Source organism: Eutrigla gurnardus, assembly GCF_963514095.1.
Source record: "Eutrigla gurnardus genome assembly, chromosome: 16".
NCBI classification, from domain to species: Eukaryota; Metazoa; Chordata; class Actinopteri; order Perciformes; family Triglidae; genus Eutrigla; species Eutrigla gurnardus.
Genome location: NC_139927.1, coordinates 7,029,768 through 7,053,968, shown reverse-complemented (window position 1 = coordinate 7,053,968; position 24,201 = coordinate 7,029,768). Strand labels below are relative to the sequence as shown.

Sequence of the window (24,201 nt, the reverse complement as noted above, 5' to 3'; positions counted from 1 at the left end):
CACACACACACACACAGGCTCTGTGGTAAATGTCACTTACACCTCACTGGGGGACGTGATTTTACACACTCGCGTTACGGATAGGGTGGGTCCCTTGCGTGCACCCTTTTCCTAAAGCGGTACGAGGGGAGGGGGTCACATGGTCATATGCATGCATGATGTCATCTTCAATGTCATCTCACGCGCCATTAAATCATGATCAGAAGTCCAGGTGGGATTTTGATCTTCACTTAAGTGACGTATTATTGAGAATCCTTTGTGACACCCATCATTTTAAGTTGGTATTTCCTTCTTTTTTTTTGATGATTGAATGATTTGATTGTCAAAAATAATAAATAAGGGAGCAACCACACCGATATCAGGTCGATACTAACTCAAAGAGCTGGAATATCTGTAACAATGTGACCAATTGGCTAGAAATATATTACATGATGGAATTGCAAAGTTTATTACTTATTTTATTATGTATTTATTTGAAAAAAATTGTTTTACAAACAGTTAAGTAAGCAATGTTTCCCTACAGGTAAAATAATGATCCCACTCATATAAAACTTATTAATTCATTGATATTGGATAGGTATCTGGTATCGGGCGATCGACTGACCCAAAGCCCGGTTATTGCAGTCTTATTATTCCATACCGAAAAAAGTCGGGTCGCTGCATCCCTAAAAATACGCAGTCAAAATGTGACTTTGGTCCAGTGATTGCCATTCAATTTGGTAGAAATATTCATGTCATCAGGATGAACTGTTATAGCTTTGGTGATCTAGCACCACCATCAGGCCAAGAATTGAATTTGTCTGATACTTTGTCCTATGACTGAATACCAGCAAAATGCATGACATTTCCATCAGCTGAAATATGTAGAGTTTTTTTATTTTTATTTTAGATAATTAGGTATTGTTTGCATGCTAGGTCATGTAGTTCACTCACCTTTCCCTCTCTCCAGACATGTTGTCCAGCCACCACACGGGATGGTTTGCCATTCATTCACTTTCCCTACGTCAGCAGGTCAGACATGAAAACAACTCCACGTAAAACAGTTACTTTTGAGTACATACGTAAAACATTCCAAAACAGAGACTTTGACCGAGACAGCCATTAAGGTTAACCATGACGGCCGTAAAGAGTACAAAGTGTGCTGATAAAAGGTGAACGCTAACCCGTCAACATAGCTGTTCACTTCTGACAGACCCAGGATCTGACATGTGATCAATCATTGGAGGAGATTGTGTCATAGACGTCGTTTGAAAGTAGCCATAAAAACTCAATGGACGTGGAATTTATATAAAGGTGTTTTAATTTGGGATAACAGAATTAGCAGTTCGGTCTTAAAATTGATTTGAAAATGATTTCCTCTTTGGTTTCGGTTAGCCTGAGGCACATACCATCTCTTTTCTTGAAATGGGCCATGAATACATTTCTGCCTTATCTGTTTTTTTGTTTTGTTTTTATTTTTCTTCAAAATCTGAAGCCCTAACACGCTCCATTCAATGCTTCAGTGGAAGACGGTGAGTCAAACATATTCAGCTGAACAACTAATGAAAAGTGTTTTTGCAGTGTGAAGTATTTCCTCTTCACTCAACATTTCTATTGGATCTCTGCTTGTTTATTCTCTTCCACTTTGGTATTCTATAAATGGGACTTTATTACAGGCTCCAGCAATCCAGGAGGAGGAGACATTCGTCGTTTGAATTCCAAAGAGTTGCCGACAACAAAAAGTTGATGTCGACGAAACTTTTTCCGCAAGACTTCTGCATCATCATCCTTCTTTCCTCCCTCAGTGTTTGATCGTGATGGTCTTCACCTCGGTGAAGAAGTGGTAGGAGTCCTTCCCCCCCTCCCGCCCCACGCCGGAGTTCTTCATCCCTCCGAAGGGCAGGTTCAGATCTCTCACCAACCAGCAGTTGGTCCACACCATGCCCGCCTGTAGCCGCTTGGCCACCCGGTGAACCTTCCCCACGTCTCGGGACCACACGGTGGCCCCCAGGCCGTAACGCACGCCGTTGCCCTTGGAAACGGCCTCATCCTCCGTGTCGAAGGGGCTGACGCAGGTGACGGGGCCGAAGATCTCCTCCTGCATGACGCGGGAGCTCTCGGATACGCCCGAAATGACGGTGGCCGGCATGAAATAGCCGTTGGCGTTGCGCTTGGGGAGGTCAAGCCGGTCGACCCCTTCGCCACAGTGGACGACGCCGCCTTCGGATTTGGCGAGTGCTACGAAGCTTCGAACCTGAGGATCCAGTCAAAGGGGGGGACTTCAACTTAAACTCTATGAGTATTGAAAACAATGGAAACACTAGTTATCCCATTACCTTCTCAAGGTGCTCTTTGCTGATGAGCGCTCCGTTGTTGTTGCCGGGGTCAGAGGGCACGCCCGTCTTCCACTGCTTGGCTGCAGCCACGAACCTTTCCAGGAACTGGGAGTAAATACTCCTCTCTACGTAAATCCTGCTGGTGCAGAGGCAGATTTCTCCCTGAGAGAAGGAAGGAAGGGGGAAGATAGAGGATTCAGACGGGTTAACATTCATCTGCCTCGGGACAAAATATGGACTGTGATCGCCCCCTTGTGGACAAATGGTCATTCGGTGACATCAATTCAGCAATAAATAAGAATAAAATGTATTGTTTAATCATGCATCACTTTAAAAGGCTTTAAAGATTAGAAAACAGAAACATGGTCCCAAATGTGCTGTGTGTAGACATTAATCTGGAAATATGAAGTATTAATATAAAGTTCTTGACGCATATTGTGTTAAAGTAGGGCTTCAAGATGAGGACCCACCTGTAGACCCTTATAGAGAAATATGATTACTGAGAACTTTATGAGAAGGTTTTCTCAAAATGTCAAACTATATCTTAAACATTTCAGTTGATTTGAATTTTAACAAAAATAAATCTTAACAGACCATGACTTGTGATGCTTAAATTGAGCAAACATCACAAAAAAAAATCCAAATTAAATTTGCATAAAACAGTTGACCCACAATGGGCTTTGAGCTTTTGGGGGCTCTGCAGTTCTGAATTACCAGCCTTGATAATAACGCTCACAAGAGCATGTCAAATATAAACATAAACTTACCTGATTGGAGAAGCTGGAGCGAAGCGTTGTCTCGATGCATTGGTCCAAGTCGGCGTCCGCAAAAATAATAGCAGGGTTTTTACCTCCCAGCTCCAGTGAGAGCTTCTTACAGTAGGGGGCGCTCCGCTCTGTGATGCGCTGGGCGGTTGCCGTGGACCCAGTGAAGGAGACCAGTGGGACGTCGGGATGGCCGACGAGGGCGTCGCCTGCCCTCGGGCCGGTGCCAAACACAACGTTGACCACTCCTGGAGGGACTCCTGCAGAAACAGGCACGTTCATACATTCCTTATTACTCATTTTAAACCCAGTAAAAGTGTAGTTTTGTCAAGAATCACATTCCTAAGAGAATGGCTCGCTATTGCATTATGGGTGCTGTAGTCCTACCAGCTTGCTGCATCAACTTGCACATCATCCAGGCGGTCACGGAGGTCATCTCGCTGGGTTTCGCCACCACCGTGTTGCCTGCAGCGATCGCAGGTGCAATCTTCCAGGTCAGCAGGTACAGGGGGAGATTCCAGGGGCTGATCAGACCAGCTACACACACACACACACACACACACACACACACACACACACACACACACACACACACACACACACACACACACACACACATATTTAAAAACACATCACCAACAGGAGAGGTTTTAAAACACACACTCTGAGCTCTCCTCACCTACTCCCACGGGGGAACGGATCGTGTAGTTCAGGCAGCCCATGTGGTCCATCACGCTGCAGTCGTTGGTGTGGTGGAGCACCGACGACGCAAAGAAGCGCAAGTTGTACACCGACCGGGGAATGTCCACGGTCCGAGCGAAGGTTAGCGTTTTACCTGTAAGGTCAGGCGAAAGATGGAGGAACAGCAGAGATAACACTTGAGAAAAACATTCATCCATTGCTTGAGCTTTCCTCTAGTGCCAACCTCAGGCCAATCGTCATTTTAGTGCACAATAAATCCCATAACCTTACACACAAATGCAATAAAATGTCTTCAGTACTCTCATGCTCTTTTGATTTTACACAAATCATGACCCCATTTCCCTCTGGCACTATTTTTTTGATTCCCTCTACTGGTACAAGCCAAAAAAAAACTCCTTCCTGCTCTACTGCGTTATTAGGATTAGTAGTATTTTAAACACAGGAGCATTCATAAGCAAGTATCTGCAGTATCATAAAAAATAGAAAGAGTGAATGATAAATAAATGATCATTTACTATAAATATTGCTTAAAATGCAGATCAAATAACTGAAATAACATGTTAATTAATTAATTAATTAATGAGTCACTTTTTTTCTAAATATTCTAGAAGAAAAAAAGTTCCAACTATCCTCATCTTACATTAATGGAAACTGAATATCTTCAGGTTCAGGACTGAGTTGGTCAGATTTAACGTGACATTTTAATACATCACTTTGGGCAATTTGATGTTTGTCATGATGTTTTAGAACAAATCATTAGTTGGTCAGCTGGCAGATTAATTGATTATGAAAACATACACGTTATCAGTCACCCGTCTCTCCTGCACTTGAACAAAACTGCATAACGTGATATTAAGTGTAAGGATTTGAGCATGCAGCCGTGTTTGTTTGGACCCAGTGCTACCGACTGATAGTCTGACCGAGGCCACACACTTCCAGGCACCTTGGTCTCTGGACTCGGCCTGGACGAACTCCTCCAGTCGGGCTTCCATGAGGTCGGCCAGCTTGTTGAGGACCTGCGCTCGCTGCTCGGGGCTGCGGGCAGACCAGCCAGGAAAGGCTCCTTTAGCCGCCGCCACCGCCGCCTCCACCTGCAGCCGGTAAAGCACGTTAGCACTGTTAGTTCAGTGGTTCCCAATACGGGGGTCAGGAGAGGTCACGAGTACAAGTTGTATACTGGGGTATGCATGTAGACCTACTTTATGATAACGGCTGAAAACTTACTGAAAAACGACAAGAAAAAGGAGTGTTCGGGCTTCAAATGTCACTGCTAAGCACACAATATTAAGGTTTATTGACATGCCGTCATGTGATTAATCATTAATTCACTGTTGACTTTGTAAAGAGCAAAGGTGTTCCCTTCTGAGTTTCACATGCAACAGTCTCTGCAAGACATTCAATGCAAAAGAAAGAGAGAATCCGGCTGACAGGCAGGACGAGGGCTTGTAATTAAATGCATTGCAGCTCAACTACCTTTGTAAAAGTGTTAATTTGCTATACAAACTATGTAAATGATTAACTCTAAATCACTGATTTAAGGACAGCTACATGAAGAGTTCTACTATTCCAGAAAATAATCTAAAATATGTGCCAAAGGCTGAATGCACTGCCATATATGCTGACGTGCATTGCATTGCAATAAGCAGAGTGCAGTATGATAATAAAATCAATGTACGTGTGTGAGGATAAGTGCACCCACCTCCTCCTCGCCGCTGTCCGGGACTCTGCAGTAGACCTCTCCGGTGGACGGATCGTAGGAGTCGATGTGACTCCCACACGGGACGAACTCGCCCCCGATGTAGTTCTCCAGAAGCAGGTCGGAGCTGCTCGCCATGGCTGCACGCTGAGAAGATCGAGCTAACGCAAACAGGAATCTAACTGAAGAGGAGGAGGAGGAGGAGGAGGAGGAGTGAACTTGGCTTTGGACTGATCCTCCCACTTTTACAGGGGCCTCACAACCCGAGGCCGGCTAATTATTCTCCCAGACATAACAAGGTTACATGTTTGTCAAATCATTGAATGGATTGAACTCATAAAAACTTGATAAGAAGATCTGATTGGAATTCTTGTTGCCCCATTTTTGAGTCTTCCCTCTTTTTGCAGACGGACAGAATACACTTTGTCCTCTTTTTGTCTCTGGAGGGAAGTTGTTGTTGTTGTTGTTGTATATATAATCAGACTTTTACAGCCTTATCAAACACTTCATAATCAAATTATGACCTCCTTTGATGTTTCCAGGCTTTCTTCCACCACCTTTGTGCACCTTATCGAGTTTTACAAGAAGGTTTGTAAAACTGGAACAACAGGAGTCCACAACAGGAAACAAATTTACTTTAAGTGGCATTTTTTGTTGTTGTTCTTCCGATCAATACACACCGTTTGTTTTGTGGTACTTTCCACTCCAGGGGAAAGAACCTCATCTGTGTCACTGTCGAACCCGATGGGAAATTATCATCTCTACGTTTTCGCTTTCTACTCACTTTTACGTACGTAGTTTGACAGATAGAAAGTCTTTTTCACCAGGATTATTATTTTTTTAGTTGGGTATAAATAGGGCGCTTGAAACGGCAGAAATCAAAACTCAAACCACAGATAATTGATCTCACGTTCATTTTTGCATCGTCTTCCTTCACACCACCGTCACCAACACACTGGAACACACACTCCTCTTAGATGAGTCTTTGATTTAAAAAAAAAAAAAAAAAAAACACAGATGAAAACTTCAAAAAGCATGCTGGTGCTTTACTGTAGAAGCATTTCAAGTATCTTTTGTTAACATGAATGAGAATTATGTCTGTTTACCCAGATGTGAAAACTTCCCTTTTTTTGTTCACAAACTACTTTGGTTACAGTCGGCTGTGTCCCCTTGGCTATGTAGTTTGCAATGCACACATAATTAATAGAATTAATAGTTAATGTCGTCAACTCCAGCACAGAAAAAAAAAAAATCTCATTCTTTCATTTCTGTCTAAAAAAATAAAAATAATGTGGATTCTTTTTCCGTCTTTTTCCAGGTGAATGATCGTCTATGGCTCCTTCAAGGAACGTATAGTAACATAAACCACTGTGGCCATCTTGGGTGGCTGAGATCCTCTTCACGAGTCAGATTATATGATTGATTTGAACAGATTAATGGTCAGATGAGGAAATGTGAAGCGATGGGGGGAGGGTAGTTGCTTAATGTGCCTGTTTGACGGCGGTAGCTGCTCAGCATCTTGCCACATGGTGCAGTTAGTGTTGATCGGAGCAGTCTGGCGAAGCAGCCGCTGTGGTGGATGGACAGGTGCACAGATGGAGGCGATGCTCAGAGTCCATCAGGGACTTCTCCTGAGGAATTGCACTGCGGTCGGTCTCCAGAGGGAGAACTGGCTGGCTCCGTTGACGGAGACGCTCTTCATTCTTTGATCTGCGGTGAGGAAAAGGAAACGCTGCATCAGAGGGACACTAGAATACTTCTTAAAGGGCTTAATACTGAGAAAAACACAAGATACACATAGTATTGCACAATAGTAGTGGAAAACCTTTGTTGCTTTGTCATTGTTCTAAAGGCAGTTGCACTTTACCTCCGTGACAACCCCTGCAGCAATGGTGGAGCCGACGTATCGGAGCATGAAGCGGCCCAGCTCCTTGTAGTCCTTGTACAGCTCTAAAGACACCGGCCTGTGGGTCTGGATCTCCACGATGGCATTCATACCTTTACTCAAACACCTTAACAGGAAAGAGGGGGACAGAGTTTTATCTACCACACTCAATAAAGTAGAACGTCATTCGAAGCACTTCCTGAGGAAATTGTAGTCGTTGAATGCGACTTTATTCCCACTGCACACAGTAAAATCCTTACTTTATAGCGTATTTATTCATATAAATTGTAACACGATGCAGACTCACTTTGGTTTCTTCTTGAGGACCTCACCGCTGCTCTTGTGTAGAACGCTGACCAGCTTCCTGATGGTGGCCGGCTCGCTAACTGTCTGGTAATGCAGCAACACCTACACGCAAGACCAACGACCAAACATGTGCACTGAGTGAAACAGGGTTATAAACCATAACATTAACCAGAATTAGCAATAGTTATACGCCTCTGAGCATCAGTCAAGGTTTCCCTCAAATATGGCTTTCACAAGAAACAGTGACTTTGAATCTCCTGATTTCATCCTTGAATCCCTGTGGACGTTTTATCATTTAAAGAAATGCTCTCAAGGTGTTCCTGAGATATTATATAATAAGATAATATCTTACTGGGAAGCCTTTGGTGATGGGGACCTCGATATTGAAGAGAAGGATGCGGGCTCTGAATCGAGTGCAGACTTTAATAGGCTCCTTGGGATCACAGAACACACAGCCCACACTGGAAAGAAGCAGTCGTCACTTAAAATGTAGCCGAAAAAGTATGCAGCATAACTGCTTATATAATAAGAAGCAGTAGCAACATTTTGTTTACTTGATTTTGATGATGTCCATGCCGGTGACAGTCAAGCTGACGTGGTCTCCTGCTGCAGCCCAGTCCAGAGCCTCGTCATGTAGAGTGATACCTGCAGTACAAACGGACAGTGTAAGTTCCCCAGCTGCCACAAGATGGCAGCACTTACCACCTCTCACTCAATCGTCCCCCACATTCAGAGATGCACAAAAAGGCGTACTCATGTGCAGGTGTGTTTGAAGCCGACGTGTTATTTAGTCAAAGAAGTACTAGTTATTAATATCAGCATGTCTTAGTATAATGTAGAATCCTGTCTTCTTAGTTTGTTTAAAATGTTTAATGAATTGTTATTTATTGCATGTGTGTTTTCGCTTGCTTCTTTTGCAATTTGCTGATGATTCTGATGAATCATTTTAACAGGTTTCAGATGATTTTTGTGAGCTTGTTTTACATCACCATCTGTGAAGAAAACGCTCTGTTTGAACTGCACAAAACTAAAAAAAAAAAAACGAAGTGTCAAAGTCAGCCACCATGCCAGCCTGGCCTGCAGTGTGTACCTTTGACAGTGCAGGTTTCGTTGGGAGGCATAGCCAGTATCCTCTCTCCAGTCTGAATGTAACCAGCCTCGATCTTCCCTGTGACGCAGAAGCCTGAACCCTGGTCTGGGGAGAGAAAATGCAACATCAGCTTTAATTTACAATAATAAAAAAGGCCTTGACATATGCGCTGTAAGTGTAAGTGACTACCTTTGAACACATCGGCGACGCACAGTCTGAACGGTTTGTCTACAGATCTCTGAGGGGCTTTGAAGGCGTCTAAGAGAGAGAAAACAACAGAAAACAAAAGAGGAAGAGAAAAATGAGGGGGAGAAAGTCTAGAAGAAAAAAAAACTTGGTGACCAGCGTTAATCATTCTGTTCTGGTAATGCTTCTGCTGGCTTACTGGCCATTAGACCAAACAAACAGCACTTACAGTACATGATGACACGTCACACTGCTTTGTGATAGCTGTATGCAAAGGTTTGTTTCAATGGTTTCCAGTAGCGACAGGAATGCAGATACCCACAGTGCAAACGTGTCACCACCGCAATCCACAGTAACTGAATGAAGACTTTCAAGTGTTTTACTGGTATGATTTAATTCCATTAGTTGATTATTATTTTGGTTTTAGTCTAGATTGCCACAGATGTGCATTTAATGCAGTGAAATCAACTTGAACGGAAATCTAAAACCCGCAATTATTTCATTTGCAGAGTGATTAAAACAGTACAAAATGCTGCCTGTGCTAGTCTATTTTTTTTACTTCTCCCCAGAGAGATCTGAGTGTCAAAATGCTGCAAACGCTTTGGGCATCTTGCACCATGCCAGCATGCATTACCAATCTGCTCCAGCAGGCTGGGACCAGAGTACCAAGCGGTAAGCTCTGACACTGAACTCCTGGTGGTGAGGTTCTCTCCTGACAGACCGCTGCTGGGGATGTAGAACACATCAGACTCCTGGAAAAACGTACAAACATCGGATCACATGAAAGGTTTATCCGTAGCCAAATGAGTTAATATACCGATTCTTTAATATCCTTAAGATGTCGAGTAACTTAGTGCGAGCGCACCTTGAATCCTGCCTGCTTGAGAAAATGGCCAAGTTTGGAAGTGATGTCTTGGAAACGCTCTTGTTGCCAGTTCACCTGATTTGTGTATACACATGGAGGAAAAAGAAGAAGGGACACAGTGAGAAAGTTTCCCCTTCAGCGTGGCTCTGCAATGGAAAGGTGTCAGCAACATGCCATGATTATAGGAAACTAAACACAAAAGTAAAAACACACGCACACCATTCCCTAAAGCCTTCTTCTCTCCTGACGGAAACATTTAGAGGTGTTCAGTTTTGAACTTTTACACTTATTGCAGACCAAACTGTGAACTATAAAGCACCTTATCACAGAATATATTTATTCTGCTGCTATCAAAACGTGTTTGTGAGGCACGTTGCTTTCAGATTTCCACCGTAAATATCTAGATTTGTTTAATAGGAACGGATTGTTTTACTGTGTGTTAGCAGCCAAATCAATCGTGTGGGCGATGTGTGTGGAGTCTGACCTGGTCCATCTTGTTGACAGCTACGGCCATCTGGGTGACGCCAAGCGAACGCACCAACAGGGCGTGCTCTCTGGTCTGACCACCCGCCTCGAAGCCCGCCTCGAACTCTCCGCGGCTCGCGTCCACCACAAGCACCGCCACGTCGGCCTGGAGAGAGGGCCGGGGTGGAAAGATCAGAACCACACGGCGAGGCAGATGTGAGAACTCTCTGTTTTAACATGCATAGTATATGTAGAACGGTGGAGTGTCACTTTAATGTGCAGAGGCTAATACAGGAACACAAATAACTTAGAAAGAAGATCTTTAGTTTAAGCTTAAATCCACTATGACACAAGATTTAAAATACACACAATTTTCCTTAAAAAATTTTGAAGTCTATTGGCACAATTATGCATTTAAATTTGGACAAAATATGCATTTTATCTATTTAATGTACTCAACAATCTAGATGGAGACTATTAGTTGCTCTTCATGGTTGATGACTAATTTAACTTTTTAAAATAAGCAAAATACAAGCATATAACCAAACAGATTTGCAGTAATATTGTTTTTTTTTCTTTTTAAATGACTGGAGATAATTACAAGCTGGGGCATATTATATGCATATATCATTTGTGACTGACAGGTCGCTTCCTTTGCTTGCAGCAGAAACCCCTTAGTCACAGAAGGATGGGAGGACAGTCATATGGCAAAAAGAGAAATTACATTTGTCGCTCAAAACAGACAGAAAACCACACCCATGTCTGTAAAAACACCTTGTGACACCGACACCCAAAACCACAAAAGTAATTTCAATCCACGCCGACGGGTGTGGCAAGCTGAGGGCAGACTGATGGAGGAAAAAAGAAAGACGTTTGAAGCGAGCCGAGGTGACGCTTTAATCCAGCGTGAGGCTCAATTATGATCATCTAGAATGATTAAATTGATTTTGTATTGGAAGAATCCTAATAGTTTGTGTGCTCATTCTAAACATGTGGGAGGGACAACCATCTCTTTTTATAAAAAGTATTATTATTTTATATTATCAATGACATGCGTTATAAAATGTACATGGACTGTGACAGGGGATTCTATCTATATCGTCCTCTCCTATACTATATTATATTTACTGTGCTTTTGTAACACTTGGGGATCAAAAATGCAAAATGCTAAATAATAAAGACAATTTACATTTTTGACGTAAATCCGATGTGAACAGAGCCAGCTAGTCGCTTACTGTATAAACCTATAACACTAACTTCAGGAGGTATATACTCCAACACCATTCACTGTGATGGTTTCATGCATTGCTGCTTGAACACCTGGTTTACCTGTGCAGCTCCTGTGATCATGTTGGGGATGAAGTCTTTGTGTCCCGGTGCATCCATTAGTGTCACCACCTTCGAGGTAGTCTCAAACTTGGTCATGCCCACGTCCATCGTCACGCCTCTGGAGCAAACACAAAGAAATGAGAGGATATAAATATATATATATATATATATATAGATATGTTATTACCCAGTTTTAAATATGCATCTGTAATGTGTAGAAGGTAAATTAGGGGAGTTGAAATGCATTGGATGGATGTGGATGGTGTGCTGAGGAGCTGGGCTGCCTTATAAGGTCGGGCAGATTTAAAGCCTCAGCCAATTTCAGTTTAACAGCGACGTCTTCTCGAGGGCGAGGCTCCCAGTCAGAAGGTTTGAATATTACACACTCGCTTGAGACGTTAGTAATAAGTAAATACGGAATCCCACCCAAGTCACTTTCTGTTTCTGGCCTATTTCTCTTCCGTTTCACTCCGGTCACATCAACAGAGACAGGAGGCACACGATAGAGGATAGTGGAAATGCTTTTCACCAGTAAAACACATCCCGACTACTGCAGGAAAGATTGAATCCTTCTCATGAACAAGCTATCTTCTTCTAGATCATATTCAGGACAGTCTTATGTTACAATCACAAGCACACCAGTAGGTGGACAACATGTTCCCCCCCAGGATTTGCTTGTTATCAACCAAAGCACACAGCAGGAAGAGACTGCAGTTCGGTAAGGATCAAGTGGCTCTGTCCAACTGTAACCAGATCCCGACCTCTGCCCTCTAAGTGGAGGGGGGACAACGGAGAATGTCCCCGTCCGTGCATATTTTTTTACCTGTCCCTCTCCTCGCCAGTTTCATCCAGGACCCAAGCGTAGGCGAACGAGGCCTTTCCCGCCTTCTTCGACTCCTGCTCATACTTGTGCATGGTGCGCTTGTTGACGTTGCCCAGCAGATAAAGCAGGTGGCCCATCAGTGTGCTTTTACCTGCATCCACATGACCTGCGGAGGAGACGGACGTAATAAAGCAGAGGAGTTAAGGACGCGGAGGCAAAGAAACAGAAAGAGAAAATGAACTCAAGGAGGGTGGGGAGTGAGAGAAAACACCAGCGAGGGACGGAGGGGAAATGGTGAGGACAGAGGAAGAATGGAACAAGAGTGATAAGGCAGGTATGGGACGAGAGAAGATAAGATGTTGCAAAGGGAAGCCACAGATGGGAGAAGGGAAGAAGCTGTGTTGCGCAAGTGAAGGGGAGGCAGACAGAAATGGGAACATGGATGGAGGGTGGGGGGGGGGGGGGGGGGGGTGAGGGGGGGAAAGGACCGTGGTAGAATGAAAGGTTTCACAGGCTGTGGGAAACTATAATCTGCACTTCTGAAACTACCATGTCACCTTTTCTGGTGTAACTGAGAATGAAAAAACATGATTGAGCAACTGCACTAGTCTGCAGTTCGACTCATTTACTATTAAAATTAAACAAAACGGGCAGACTGAAGGTTAAAAGTGTTAAGAATCTGTATAAAGCAAGAAATGTTCCTGCAAAAACTCAGCTATATTTTGAGACTTTGTGAAAATAGGTAACTCAATAAATAATGTTGCTAAATATGTAAAATCCCCCCACTTTTTAATGCATAAAAAAGTCAAAAAGATTACACTACCGAATGTTGATAAGTAAAGCAGTATTCCTCTGTGTATTTAACTGTGAATCAATGTGGCAGGATAGTAAGTACGAAATATTATAGGATGGAAGAGAGCATCATTTTTTTAAAATCTTGTTTGTATAACTAATATTCTGGTAACTGTTTTAAGATATGGTGATTTCTTCCTACCTATAACCACTAAATTTAACAGAGGTTTGCCCCCCTGCCTCTTCTCCAGTTCAGCTTTGATATTGATCGACTGCCGGGCCTTTCCAGAGGAGCGGCCCGGGGTGGGAACCGTGGAGGGCTCGTCTCCATTCGACCCTTTAGATGGCGTGTCGGGACGCTTGGACCCGGCCTCTGTGGCGGCGTTTACAGGGCTGCCACCACGACGCACCGAAGCGGTGACCACGCCGTTCTCCCCCGTGCTGAAGAGAGAATGTGGACGAGTTCAATGAACCACGAAACAACTCTAGATGCCTAAACCAGATCGTTTGTTCCCATTTTAAGAGAGCGGTGTGTGTTTGTGCACGGACGTGTGTTACCTGGGAACATCAAAGCCCATGGTCTGCTTCTTGCCAGACACCGTCATGCGGGCCACTTTGGGAACCACTTCTGAGTCCAGCTTGTTGTGAGACACATCTCTGCTTTTCGCTACAGGTAACAGAGGAACAAAACGGTACACCTCCTCACAAACAAAGGCAGTAACGATGGACAACATATAGACATGCCTATGACACGAGCAACATTGTATATTTGGCACTTCACTGCATGATAAATGGTTTATTTGTATTGCTGAACACTCATTACCATAAAGCCAGGATAAGACTACATGGTTTCTCCCACAAGATTTCACAGATAACGTTGAGATAAACATGAGATTGGCACTTATGGTTTCTGCTTTTCTATCACTGGCACTAGATTAACAGATAAATGGTGATATCTCCCATAACATCAGAACAATTTAAGTCTAATGGGGTTTTCCCCAAAACATTTAAACTCCTGCATTTGCAAAACATAAAAGTACAAGGTGACGTTTTAAAACAGCAAGATAGCTTGTACAGCAATGCATGCCACTGTGGTGTTGAGACATCCAGGAGATGACAATTAATGACACATAATGATATATATATATATATTCCTAAGTATGAACATTTGATGCAATGGGTTGTGCTCGATCTATATGACAAGTAATTCATATTCTGCAGCTCTGCGACGTGCCGAAGTCACTGCTTTGTCATCCCTGTCCCAAAGGGCCACCGGTCCCAGTCATATCGACCCGCTACTGATTCATTTAGACGGGGCTGCACAGCCCAGCCTACTGCACCCCGTGTGCATCTGTGTGCATGTGTGTAGCAGTGACATCCTGGTTGAGAGAGGGTTAATTTCAGAAGTGGCCGTTGCCTGCCGTCTCCACGTAAATAGAACAAGCGTGACAAAGCATTTCGCAGAATTAATCTTTCGAAAAAGGTGTCACTTCAGCAGAGTGCAGGAGCTGGGGTTGAATGTGCATTATCGTGCATAAAACGGGCTTAAACATTTTAACTTATTTGCGATAAGGAATATCCACAACGTAGTCATACCCAAAACTCCCACACACTTTGTCAAGAAAGAAAAGCAAGAAAAAAAGACAATGTGTTCCCTTTTAATGTTTGTCTTTTAAGCCTCAAGATTTACAAAAAATGTGTAACAGATTGGATCCAAGCATGCGCTTTATAAAGCATAGTTATCTCTTGTGTGCTCGTGAATGCTTAATGCAGTTTATTCACCATAAAAATACCCTGAGGGAAAATGAGAGGAAAGGAGGTGTGATTCAACTGAATTATTAATGGACTTTCTCTCACCAAGCGTTCTCTGAATGACTGGCTCTGCATTAGAGAAAAAGTCCCTCTCATTTTGAAACACTGATTCACAAGAGGCAGCTCAGTGCACCATGAAGAGGCTTTTTTTCCCCTTTATAATTTAATGGCATCTGCATGCCGTTTATTCCTGCACACTCATCCTTATCCATTCAAAAATTGGGAAAGGGGGACAACTAAAGAAAAACTCCAAAGATATAATTTGTATTTGTAGATTAATGTGTATGAAAGCTGCCAGGTTATCATTAAAAAAAAGATGATGCATAGATGTGTTTCTACACACAAAGTTCTGAAAACAAACTGTACTTTTTTATGAATGGAACACAGAAAAGGCACCTGTAACTGTCATCACTGAAATCTGCATCATCACAGAGTTATCTGTTAAGCTGCAATGTGTCTTTTGGTTCTTCCTGCATCTGGGGGCTTTCCATGTCCTTATGAGAGTGACATGGAGCTTTCTGCCATCTGTGTCAAACAGGATACCAGCCAGCTTTCACTTCGCCTATATGGAACATCAGCTGTGTAGCAAATGATCTCATTACATCAGTCTAATAGGGCCAATAGGATCAGATTTTTAAACTTCTCCTCACCTAATGTCATTAAAGACCTTAAGGTAGGTAGGTCTACCTCACTTTTATTTTAACCTGGGGTGAAACGGACGGGCACACCCTATGCAACTCCCCAGAGGTATTAGGTAATAAACAGCCCCCTTTTTAACTACCGGACATGTTGCTCAAAACACTGTAATACCTATGCAAACAACTGACTTGGCAGATCATTTTTTGGGGGCTGGCCTGGGGGCAGCAATACAGCGCAATCAGGTTCTAAAGGCTTAGAGCAGGATCTCTTTACACTGTTTGGACTGGCAGGTAAACAGTTGGTGGCCTCCCATCCAGGATTTCTCTGGCATAGGGGTCCCTTGCAGTGACTAAGTGTGAGTGAATCATCTGTACACCTTGGCCTGAGGGCCCAACTGAGCACAGGATAAGAGCAGGAGTCCGCCCAGGATATGCAAATATCAACCCCCCCCCCCCCACACCCGTCCAAACACACAAGTATTCAGGCAAAGGAAAAATAGCAAAAGTCAAAAGACAAGGGTTAAATGAGCAGGTAATGGGGTGACCGAGAGGGTCGCCGAAGACGGCGGTTGATCAAAAGAGATCAGAGAGAGAGGTAGAGGGAGATCCACGTAGATGCTATACCTTCAAATGCACACTTTCCCAAAAATATTTCATATTCACAAGAAAATGTAGATACCATACCACCCCCTACCACTGGAGGCTGCTAAAGACATCACATTTGATTCAACTCAAACCTTCATAGGCCTACTCTGGGGGAAAGTGTGTGTGTGTGTGTGTGGTGGGGGGGTATTTGAGTATTGACTTGACTATTGTTTTTGAAACTGGGCCAATATGTCTGTGTAAAAGTTAGCCAATTGTTTAGCTCTGTCTGGCCCAGGCTGTTCCAAAGACTCTTCATGGGTAGGAAAAAAAATGCTGTATGTATGAAGATTCAATTCATGCGACGCCCCTACAAAAGGTTATTTACAACAGTGAAGATGAAGTATCACCTGGAACGGTAAATGTTTGGAATTAAAACCTACCTGACTAACTTATACCTGCTCAAAATAAATGAATCTACCAATGACCGAAACTAGAGTCCAACTTCATTCACATTTGCTATGAATGAAAATGGCTGTGAAGGAAATAAGACCACTGGCAGTAGCACTCATGTGAACGCTTTCGAGATCACTCACACACACCACCACCACTCAACACTTCATAGAAAAACACCTTCTTGGATAACCATTTCGCCCTCTTAACCTACATACTCAGAGCGTCTTTGAATCATTCCAACCACCTGAGAACTCGCACCTATTATTTACAGACAAAATTCAAAAACCAACTGGTAGGATTTCACTCAGCATTATGTCTACAGCACATTAACTACTCATAATAATTCATTGGATTTATATTGTTTATCAAAATAACTGATCTATATAAGAACACACACAGCAGCGTAAAAGTGAGTGAGCGAGTGTTATAATGTGTTATGATTGTTATATAGCATTGTGAATATCTAGGAGGGCTTATAACTATAATTATACAGTGTTATAAGCACATTATAATGCATTTCACAATGCTTTATAGACATTGACGTCATAGAAAGTGCTACTCACTATAATAAGAGCTGACACCTTATGGTCAGCTGATATGCTCTTGTTCGGATAATCGCTGGTCTTGCGTTATTAACAAGAAAAGTGCTTCTTAAGACATTATTTTTGAGGGTGGGAGGGAAGAAAGGCGCCACAGCGGTCAGTGACTGTGTCCTTGTCTACAAGTTGGGATAGGTTGATTAATGCACATTTCTGCTGGTTAAAAACAGGCAATTCCTGCATCATAGATCGGCACCAAGCCGACCCAACGACATCTACAGTTGTGACACATATAATGGAATAAATCAATAAGATATTTCTGAACTTCCATTGATACATTTACACATAAACACCACTGCTGTCGTAGACACCTGCAAACTGTCACATCACTGCTTTATGCAGTCTTTTAGGATTGTGCATGCCTTCAACCTCTGAAGATGTCGATATTCTTCTTGTTATAAGAACGCAACTTTTTCCATTTGAGTTAAGGATCCTATTTCTCTCTTAAACCCTCTTCCTGTAAACAGATCACACAACCACAAAGCCATAGTGTTGCTGTCATGTCAGTCCAAATGCAACCGCTTTCCTTTGACCACTTATGAGTAAAATGGTATTTTCCAGTATTGGCACCACATCACAAAATTGCTATGTATGTGCAACTTGTACGCCTTGCAGAACTGCAGAGCCTTGTAAAAAAACGCAGAATGATTTGATCTGCCAAAGCCTGTGACAAAGCTGTGAAAGTTAAGAGACATGATCAGATTTTCCTACGTAGGTGGTGGCGGTGTGTGAGACACAAAGGAGGATGATCGGCTGCCGTGTCGAGTCGGTGTGTGCGCTTGGGGTGACATTTTCTCCAAGAGTGCAGCTTCCTGCTCAAACCCACACACCGGCTCGCCTTAAGAGAAAAACGGACATAACAGTTGCTGGACAAACCCACTTCTTAAGAATACTTAAACATTTGTAGAGTTTCACATCTAAAGACACGACAGAATTATGTCTATTTACTCACAAAACACCAAAACTTCCCTAATACAGCAAATTATTTCTCAACGTCATAATGTTTCCAGGAATTTGCGCAGACTGAGAAACCTGTTTGACGTCTAATGTTTGACTTGCCATTATTACTACTATGTGCTCCCTATTAAGCATCACTTCCCTCAGGCTCACCAGTCTGTTTGACACCCTGAGGGTTCACTTCACACAGCTCTCTGCACCTGTATAAAGTTTACACACATCTAGCCAAAACCCTACCCCTCCACTCAAATAGCACTCTCACATTGAAGACAACTTCATGTCCTTGCGTCTCAGAACGACAACACAGACCACAGAGTATCCGTCTGACAACAGTAGGGAGATTAAGTCATTAGCCGTTAATCAGTCCTCCTCCAATCTCAAGTGTTAAGCATGCATTTGTTAAAAGGGCAATATTTTACACTCAAACCAATACCAATGACTCACACTTAATATGCAGGATTGCCAATAAACTCAAACAAAAAATGCAGGGTAGGGAATAGAACTTTTTACAGACTCAACACACCCAAACACACAACCAGAGACACGCCCAGACACAGGTGCATTCAGAGAACGTACAGGCAGTCTTTATTTCAAAATTTACAAATTAACCTCTGGCAGTGTCATAACACGCCCAGTGTTAATCAAACTAATTTATACATCACACAATTAAAGCTTATAAGAGCAAAGAAAGTCCCCCTTTACCTCAGGTCTGAAGGAATTTATTTTGACTCATTCAGTGCATTCTTTATTCACATGCTTGCATTCATAGTAAAGTCATTTCTTCAATATAAAACATAAGTGTTCAGAAATAAGTGTTAGAAAAGAGGTTGCAGACAAGAATCTGTGTGTGTGTGTGTGTGTGTGTGTGTGTGTGTGTGTGTGTGTGTGTGTGTGTGTGTGTGTGTGTGTGTGTGTGTGTGTGTGTGTGTGTGTGTGCACATGCACTTGAAGCATTTCTTGCTCCCTCATGGGAAAATCTCCAGGTGTCCTCTAAACCAAAATGTCTACCCCATGATCTCAAACGCAGGCAGCAGTAAACCAGAACAATGGTTAACTGATCCATATTCCAATAGCTGCAGAACACCTGCAACAACAAAATCTACCTCTTTTTCCGCTTTTGAGGGTTCATGCAGATCAAAACTAGAAAAAAAAGAGGCCACGCAGAAAGAGATATACCTTGTATTTTTCCCTGGCTAAGATTACACTATTTAACTTTGTACAAGAAAATGTCAATTAAAAGGCCTCTGGCCATTCAAGCTAGAAAAATAAGACTCAAAGTTAAAATGTAGAAAAAATGTAAGAGTAAATGAGAAAACAATATTCTAAAAGTTCTTAAAAAACAAACAGACCCTTGAAACTTAGCTGCGATTATTTTCAAGCTGCCAGAGAGACTGAGTAGTTGATCGTGCTCGACTTTAACACATGTAGTAGCAATGAAAGGCTTGTTTGCTTGCCGCTATAAAAAATAAAAACATAAATGCTGTAATAATACTGTTTCTAGACAGTCTATCACACTGTTGGTCAAAAAAGTATCTCCACACGAATGATTGTGGGACACGGTAAAAAAGACTTTGAGTGCTCCATCTCTTTCAGTATAGTTCAGTTGATAAGGAAAGGTCACCGGGGAGATTTGAGGTTCTCATCAAGTGAGTCAATTTAGCACCAACCTGGATGCAGCTGAATTAATTGCCATTTGTCTCCTGTTGTCTACCTGGTGAAAGCTTTTTGCTGATTAGCACGGACAATGTCGTCAGGTGACGGCGCGTCAAAGCGGAATGGTACAATTGGCGGGAGTGGTGTAGGATGCTCTTCGGATTTGCCTTGTCTTTTACACAGGAAGGCCTGGTAACCACTTCCTGTCCTCTGATCTCGTAGTTTGCCCTTCAATATAGTCCTCGTCCTCTTCCGTTGTCTGTGGCTCTGAATCGACAAAGTAATCGCAAATATTGATGGTGGGGCAAAAACTGAAGAATCCAGCCCCACGGCAACTGAAGTTGGAAAGGATGGCGAGGGGAGGTCGTTGTCAAAGTGATGAGGGCCCGCTCCATCTGACTGGGCCATGAGTGCACTCAAATCAATAGTCTGCTTCAGCTTCGGTTGCCTGGCGTTTTGGTGGTATGGTTTGTGGTCAAGCTTACGCTTCGTCCCATCCCTTATAGTACTTTCTGCTAACACGCCAGCCGTGTCTGGTTTTGTCGGTGAAAGGAGTGAGGTGAGGGAATACTGTGACCCATTTGAGGTGGTTGAGGTTTTGCCTTTGTGTTCAGATGCTAAACGTGACAACGAGAGCATCTCAGACATGCCAGGTGGTGGTTTGAGTGCATGTGCTGGAGATTCAGCACTGACGGGTTGAGGCAAAGGAAAAGAACTGTTGGTTTGATGTTGCAGGGCCAGCTGAGACAAAGAGACAGTCCCACCTCGGCATGCAGCAGAACTGTTGGTTGGTTTAGAAAAAGTGTGTGGGTTGGCTGGTTGTTCAGTGCTCTGTGGCTGTAATTGAATGTGCATATTCTTGTTTTGGTGCTGTGGATTGAGCTCGGGAAGCCAGAGTGTTTGTGCTGGTGTAGCCTTCCCTTGACAAGATACAGAAGTTATGCTGCTATGCGGACTATGAATGGAGTTGCTGATGGTCGGGCTGCGATTTGAATGTTCCTGGATTAAATCAGCCAATGACGGGCTTCCCTTAGGATCAGCCATTGGGGGTTTGCCACCGGTCCCGACTCCCACCGAGTGCTGATTGCTCAAGAGGACAGAACTGAGACTCCCAAACCCAGGAGGAACAGCCAGAGGAGAGCTTGCCGTCGTTATCTTGGGGCTGTTTAGCGACAGACTACTGAGTGAAACTGAGAGGAGGGAGGGAGCTGCGGTGTGAGATGCTGAAGTCATGTTTAAAGATGCCAATGTTCCCAATGAAAGACTATTCTGGTTAGGCATAATGGACGGAGGGGAGATAGCACCTGTGGTGAGAGAACTTAATGAGGGAACACCCAAACCTTGCCTTATGTCAATAACTCCCGTCACCTTACTCTTCTGCTCATGCATAGACATGAGCTGTGCCAGACTGGCACCACAGTTGACACTTGGACCACCACTTGGATGGCTTGAACTTAGATTTTCAAGGCTGCTAATCACAGGGTCAGCCTTATGTTGCGATAAGAGGTCAAGCAAGTTTGGTGCACGTGGTTGCGTCTGTTTGCACCGATCGGTCTGGGGTTTATGTAAATTGGATGCAATATCTGTTTGAGAAGCAGAGAAGCAGGCTCCTTACCTTACAAAAGCCAATTGCAGTTGTCGAAGGAGGGAGATGGGAGGAGCACAGAAGAGAAGTCGGATGAATCATACCATAAACAAGAGGGGAAAAACAGAAACAAGGCACTTTGTTAAACACTTGCATGACTGAACTGTGTCATCACACATAAAAGTGAAATACCCCCTGTCTTTCATTTACAAATAACTTATAAATATTACAAACAATTATCTGTTGATCAAGTACCTTCTGAAGAACCCAGTCATTCAGTCAAAAATATCATGCATTATCCCTGTGCTATGTCTTATAATTATTCATCAGATCATTCTACAACTGTCTGCCTCTTATTTCTTAACCAGGACTAAACTCTCCACTCTGTTTTATATGAATGCTTTCATTAAAGCAAAATGAGAAACCATTACCCCTGCATTGTTCAGAGTAATAATGGTGGCATTCTTTGTATTTGCATGTCTATACTGATTCTCAGCTCTTGACTGGACCCTAAAAATAGAAATGTTCCAGTATCATTATTACTTTCAGATACTGATTCCAATACATGAACTTATGTATCGATACAATAGCAGTACATTAAAAAAACAGGGTGTTATTGTTGCTCCTGCGGAGCGCAAATGAGCTGATAAATGATTTGATAACGTGATATTGGATGGGGGCACAAACTTGCGTTCTCGCTATTACCCAATCCAGCATTTCAGGCTTTTATCACAGGGATTTACGGTGCTGGTATCAAAAGAATTCTATTTTGATGGTTTCAATTATATCTACTTCAACAATTACACTAACGTGAGATTCGTAATGACAGCTCAACATGGTGACACCCAAGTTTGGCCGGCACAGCTATGTCAACAAAGCCAGGAGAAGCTCAGAAAACAACACACTTTGAGGGAGAGAGACTTCATTACCTGCTCAGGTAGACATCACTCTCCCATATCTTTACATAGCAAATTGTTGTGTGCTGTTCTATTAATGCTCTGAACTTCCTGTATTGTTCCTTACAATTAAATTTAGATTTCAATTATTATTATTAATTACTATTAATTATAAATTAATCAACAGTGTTCTATCAACATATTTCAACCTTTTCAGTTCCTGCGTTTTGTTATGCTTTTGTTTGCTCATATATGTTACTGCACAACCAATAAAATGATCAATATTTGATCTGTTCCAGGTGTACCTTTCTCAGCGACGGCCTCTTTTTTGATTCTTTGTGGAAGCGGCGCTTTCTCCTGGCTAACGGTTGCTACCGAAGCGGTCTCTTCAAGGGTAGTCCTGGTAACCGGTGCTGTCTTAGCGTCTTCAGACAAGACTGCGTCCAGTGCCTTCTGTGGGTCGAATCCGCATCGTATGGCTGCCTGGGTCAGGACTGAGTCTGGCACTGCATCCCCCAGCACAGTCCGCATATGGTCCAGGCAGGAATACAGCTTGGCTATGAAGTACAACACATAAATTAGACGAAGGAATGTAATTTATGATCCAGAAAAAAATACAAATAAAACACAAAGATTAAAAGATCCCCCTTATTTGTCACAAGCATGGAGTGGAATTCATAACATTACCTTGGTCAACAGGGTCAAGGTTGTGGGTGGGGGACATGGGGACATCTTCTTCATATTCTTCCTCTCCTAAAGGCTCTTCCTTTGGTGCTTGCCTCTCTTGACGTGAGTAGATGAACTGATTCGCTGCATAAAGCACAGACATCTTTACTTATCGGCCGATTAAAACCACAAGATGTGATGTCTGATTAATGCTGCATCATTTAATTAAATCCTTTATTATTATTATTATTATTATTATTCATATTACGTTCTCTGATACCAACCTGTTGCTGGTGATATACAGCAGTAGTCATCATCCACAGACTGTCCATAAACGTCATCGTCGTCAAAGTCTGGAAATGATTTAAAGAAATCAGCTTCAATTGGGGTTTATTTGTTTACACAAACATACACATTCAACGCAACTGTGGTTTTAAAAAAGCCCTTTGTTAGAGCTGTGAGTCACTTTGCATTGTCAGCATCTTTACAGAATGCACAACAACCGGTACATTGACAAGCAGATAAGGTTATGTAGTTACGTCACTGTGGGGTTTAGAAATTATGAAGCTTGGTACATTAATAAGGGGAGTGGATGTCTACATACCACATCCATCACTGTATTAGAAGCGTGTGACATTTCTTTCAAAACACTGAACAGTTAGCAAGCTATCTAAGAATCTGCCGTAACTTTAGTAAACACACACATTATTAGCGTTCATTAGAGACTCCCCCATCAACTTTTAACGTCTTAACGTTACGTTGAAACCTTAAGATTCTACCTAGATAATAGTAGTATCGCTAAATATATCTTGTGCCAGGGGCCAAGTGACACGACAGCGACGTTATCTTGCCAGCTAAACTAGCTAGCGTTAGCCGCTAGTGGCACGGTCAATAACAGTACATTTTAGCTTAGCGGCTAACGAGTTTAGCCGTTTGAGGCCTTGTTGTTTAACCGTTACCAACGTCTAGTTAATGCTATCTACCTTCGTCGTAGTTGTAACCTCGGACATTTCTGTGCCGGGACATTTTGCTTAAGTGTCTTCTCTCGGCTCCAGTGTAAATGTTTTTCGGCTCACAGACATGTGTCTCACTGCCCGACTGCCATTGCTGCTGCTGCCAGTGGTGCTGCTGTGAGGAAT

At 42.8% G+C, this 24,201-nt stretch overlaps 2 protein-coding genes across 3 annotated transcripts; both read right to left on the bottom strand.

Moving 5' to 3' along the window:
• Positions 1–921: 921 nt before the first annotated feature.
• On the bottom strand, positions 922–5,659 carry aldh8a1 (aldehyde dehydrogenase 8 family, member A1). Its single transcript, XM_084031157.1, has 7 exons — positions 5,481–5,659; positions 4,725–4,872; positions 3,759–3,914; positions 3,467–3,616; positions 3,083–3,339; positions 2,316–2,477; positions 922–2,233 (listed from the first exon to the last, which is right to left on the bottom strand). Exons 1-7 carry the CDS (start codon positions 5,613–5,615, stop codon positions 1,781–1,783), a joined length of 1,461 nt encoding a protein of 486 aa, XP_083887283.1. The 5' UTR covers positions 5,616–5,659; the 3' UTR covers positions 922–1,780.
• A 715-nt stretch (positions 5,660–6,374) lies between these two features.
• Positions 6,375–24,201, bottom strand: hbs1l (HBS1-like translational GTPase). 2 transcript variants are annotated; one of them, XM_084031156.1, is made up of 18 exons: positions 24,046–24,201; positions 23,347–23,415; positions 23,084–23,206; positions 22,702–22,953; positions 13,777–13,885; positions 13,421–13,659; positions 12,427–12,592; positions 11,604–11,721; positions 10,294–10,440; positions 9,810–9,884; positions 9,579–9,696; positions 8,948–9,016; positions 8,759–8,863; positions 8,223–8,313; positions 8,021–8,129; positions 7,670–7,770; positions 7,345–7,489; positions 6,375–7,187 (listed from the first exon to the last, which is right to left on the bottom strand). In XM_084031156.1, the coding sequence occupies exons 1-18, from the start codon at positions 24,086–24,088 to the stop codon at positions 7,176–7,178; spliced, it is 2,091 nt and encodes a 696-aa protein (XP_083887282.1). In that variant the 5' UTR covers positions 24,089–24,201; the 3' UTR covers positions 6,375–7,175. The 2 variants fall into 2 exon arrangements, with proteins under 2 accessions (XP_083887282.1, XP_083887281.1); XM_084031155.1 differs by having other exon boundaries at positions 8,759–9,016.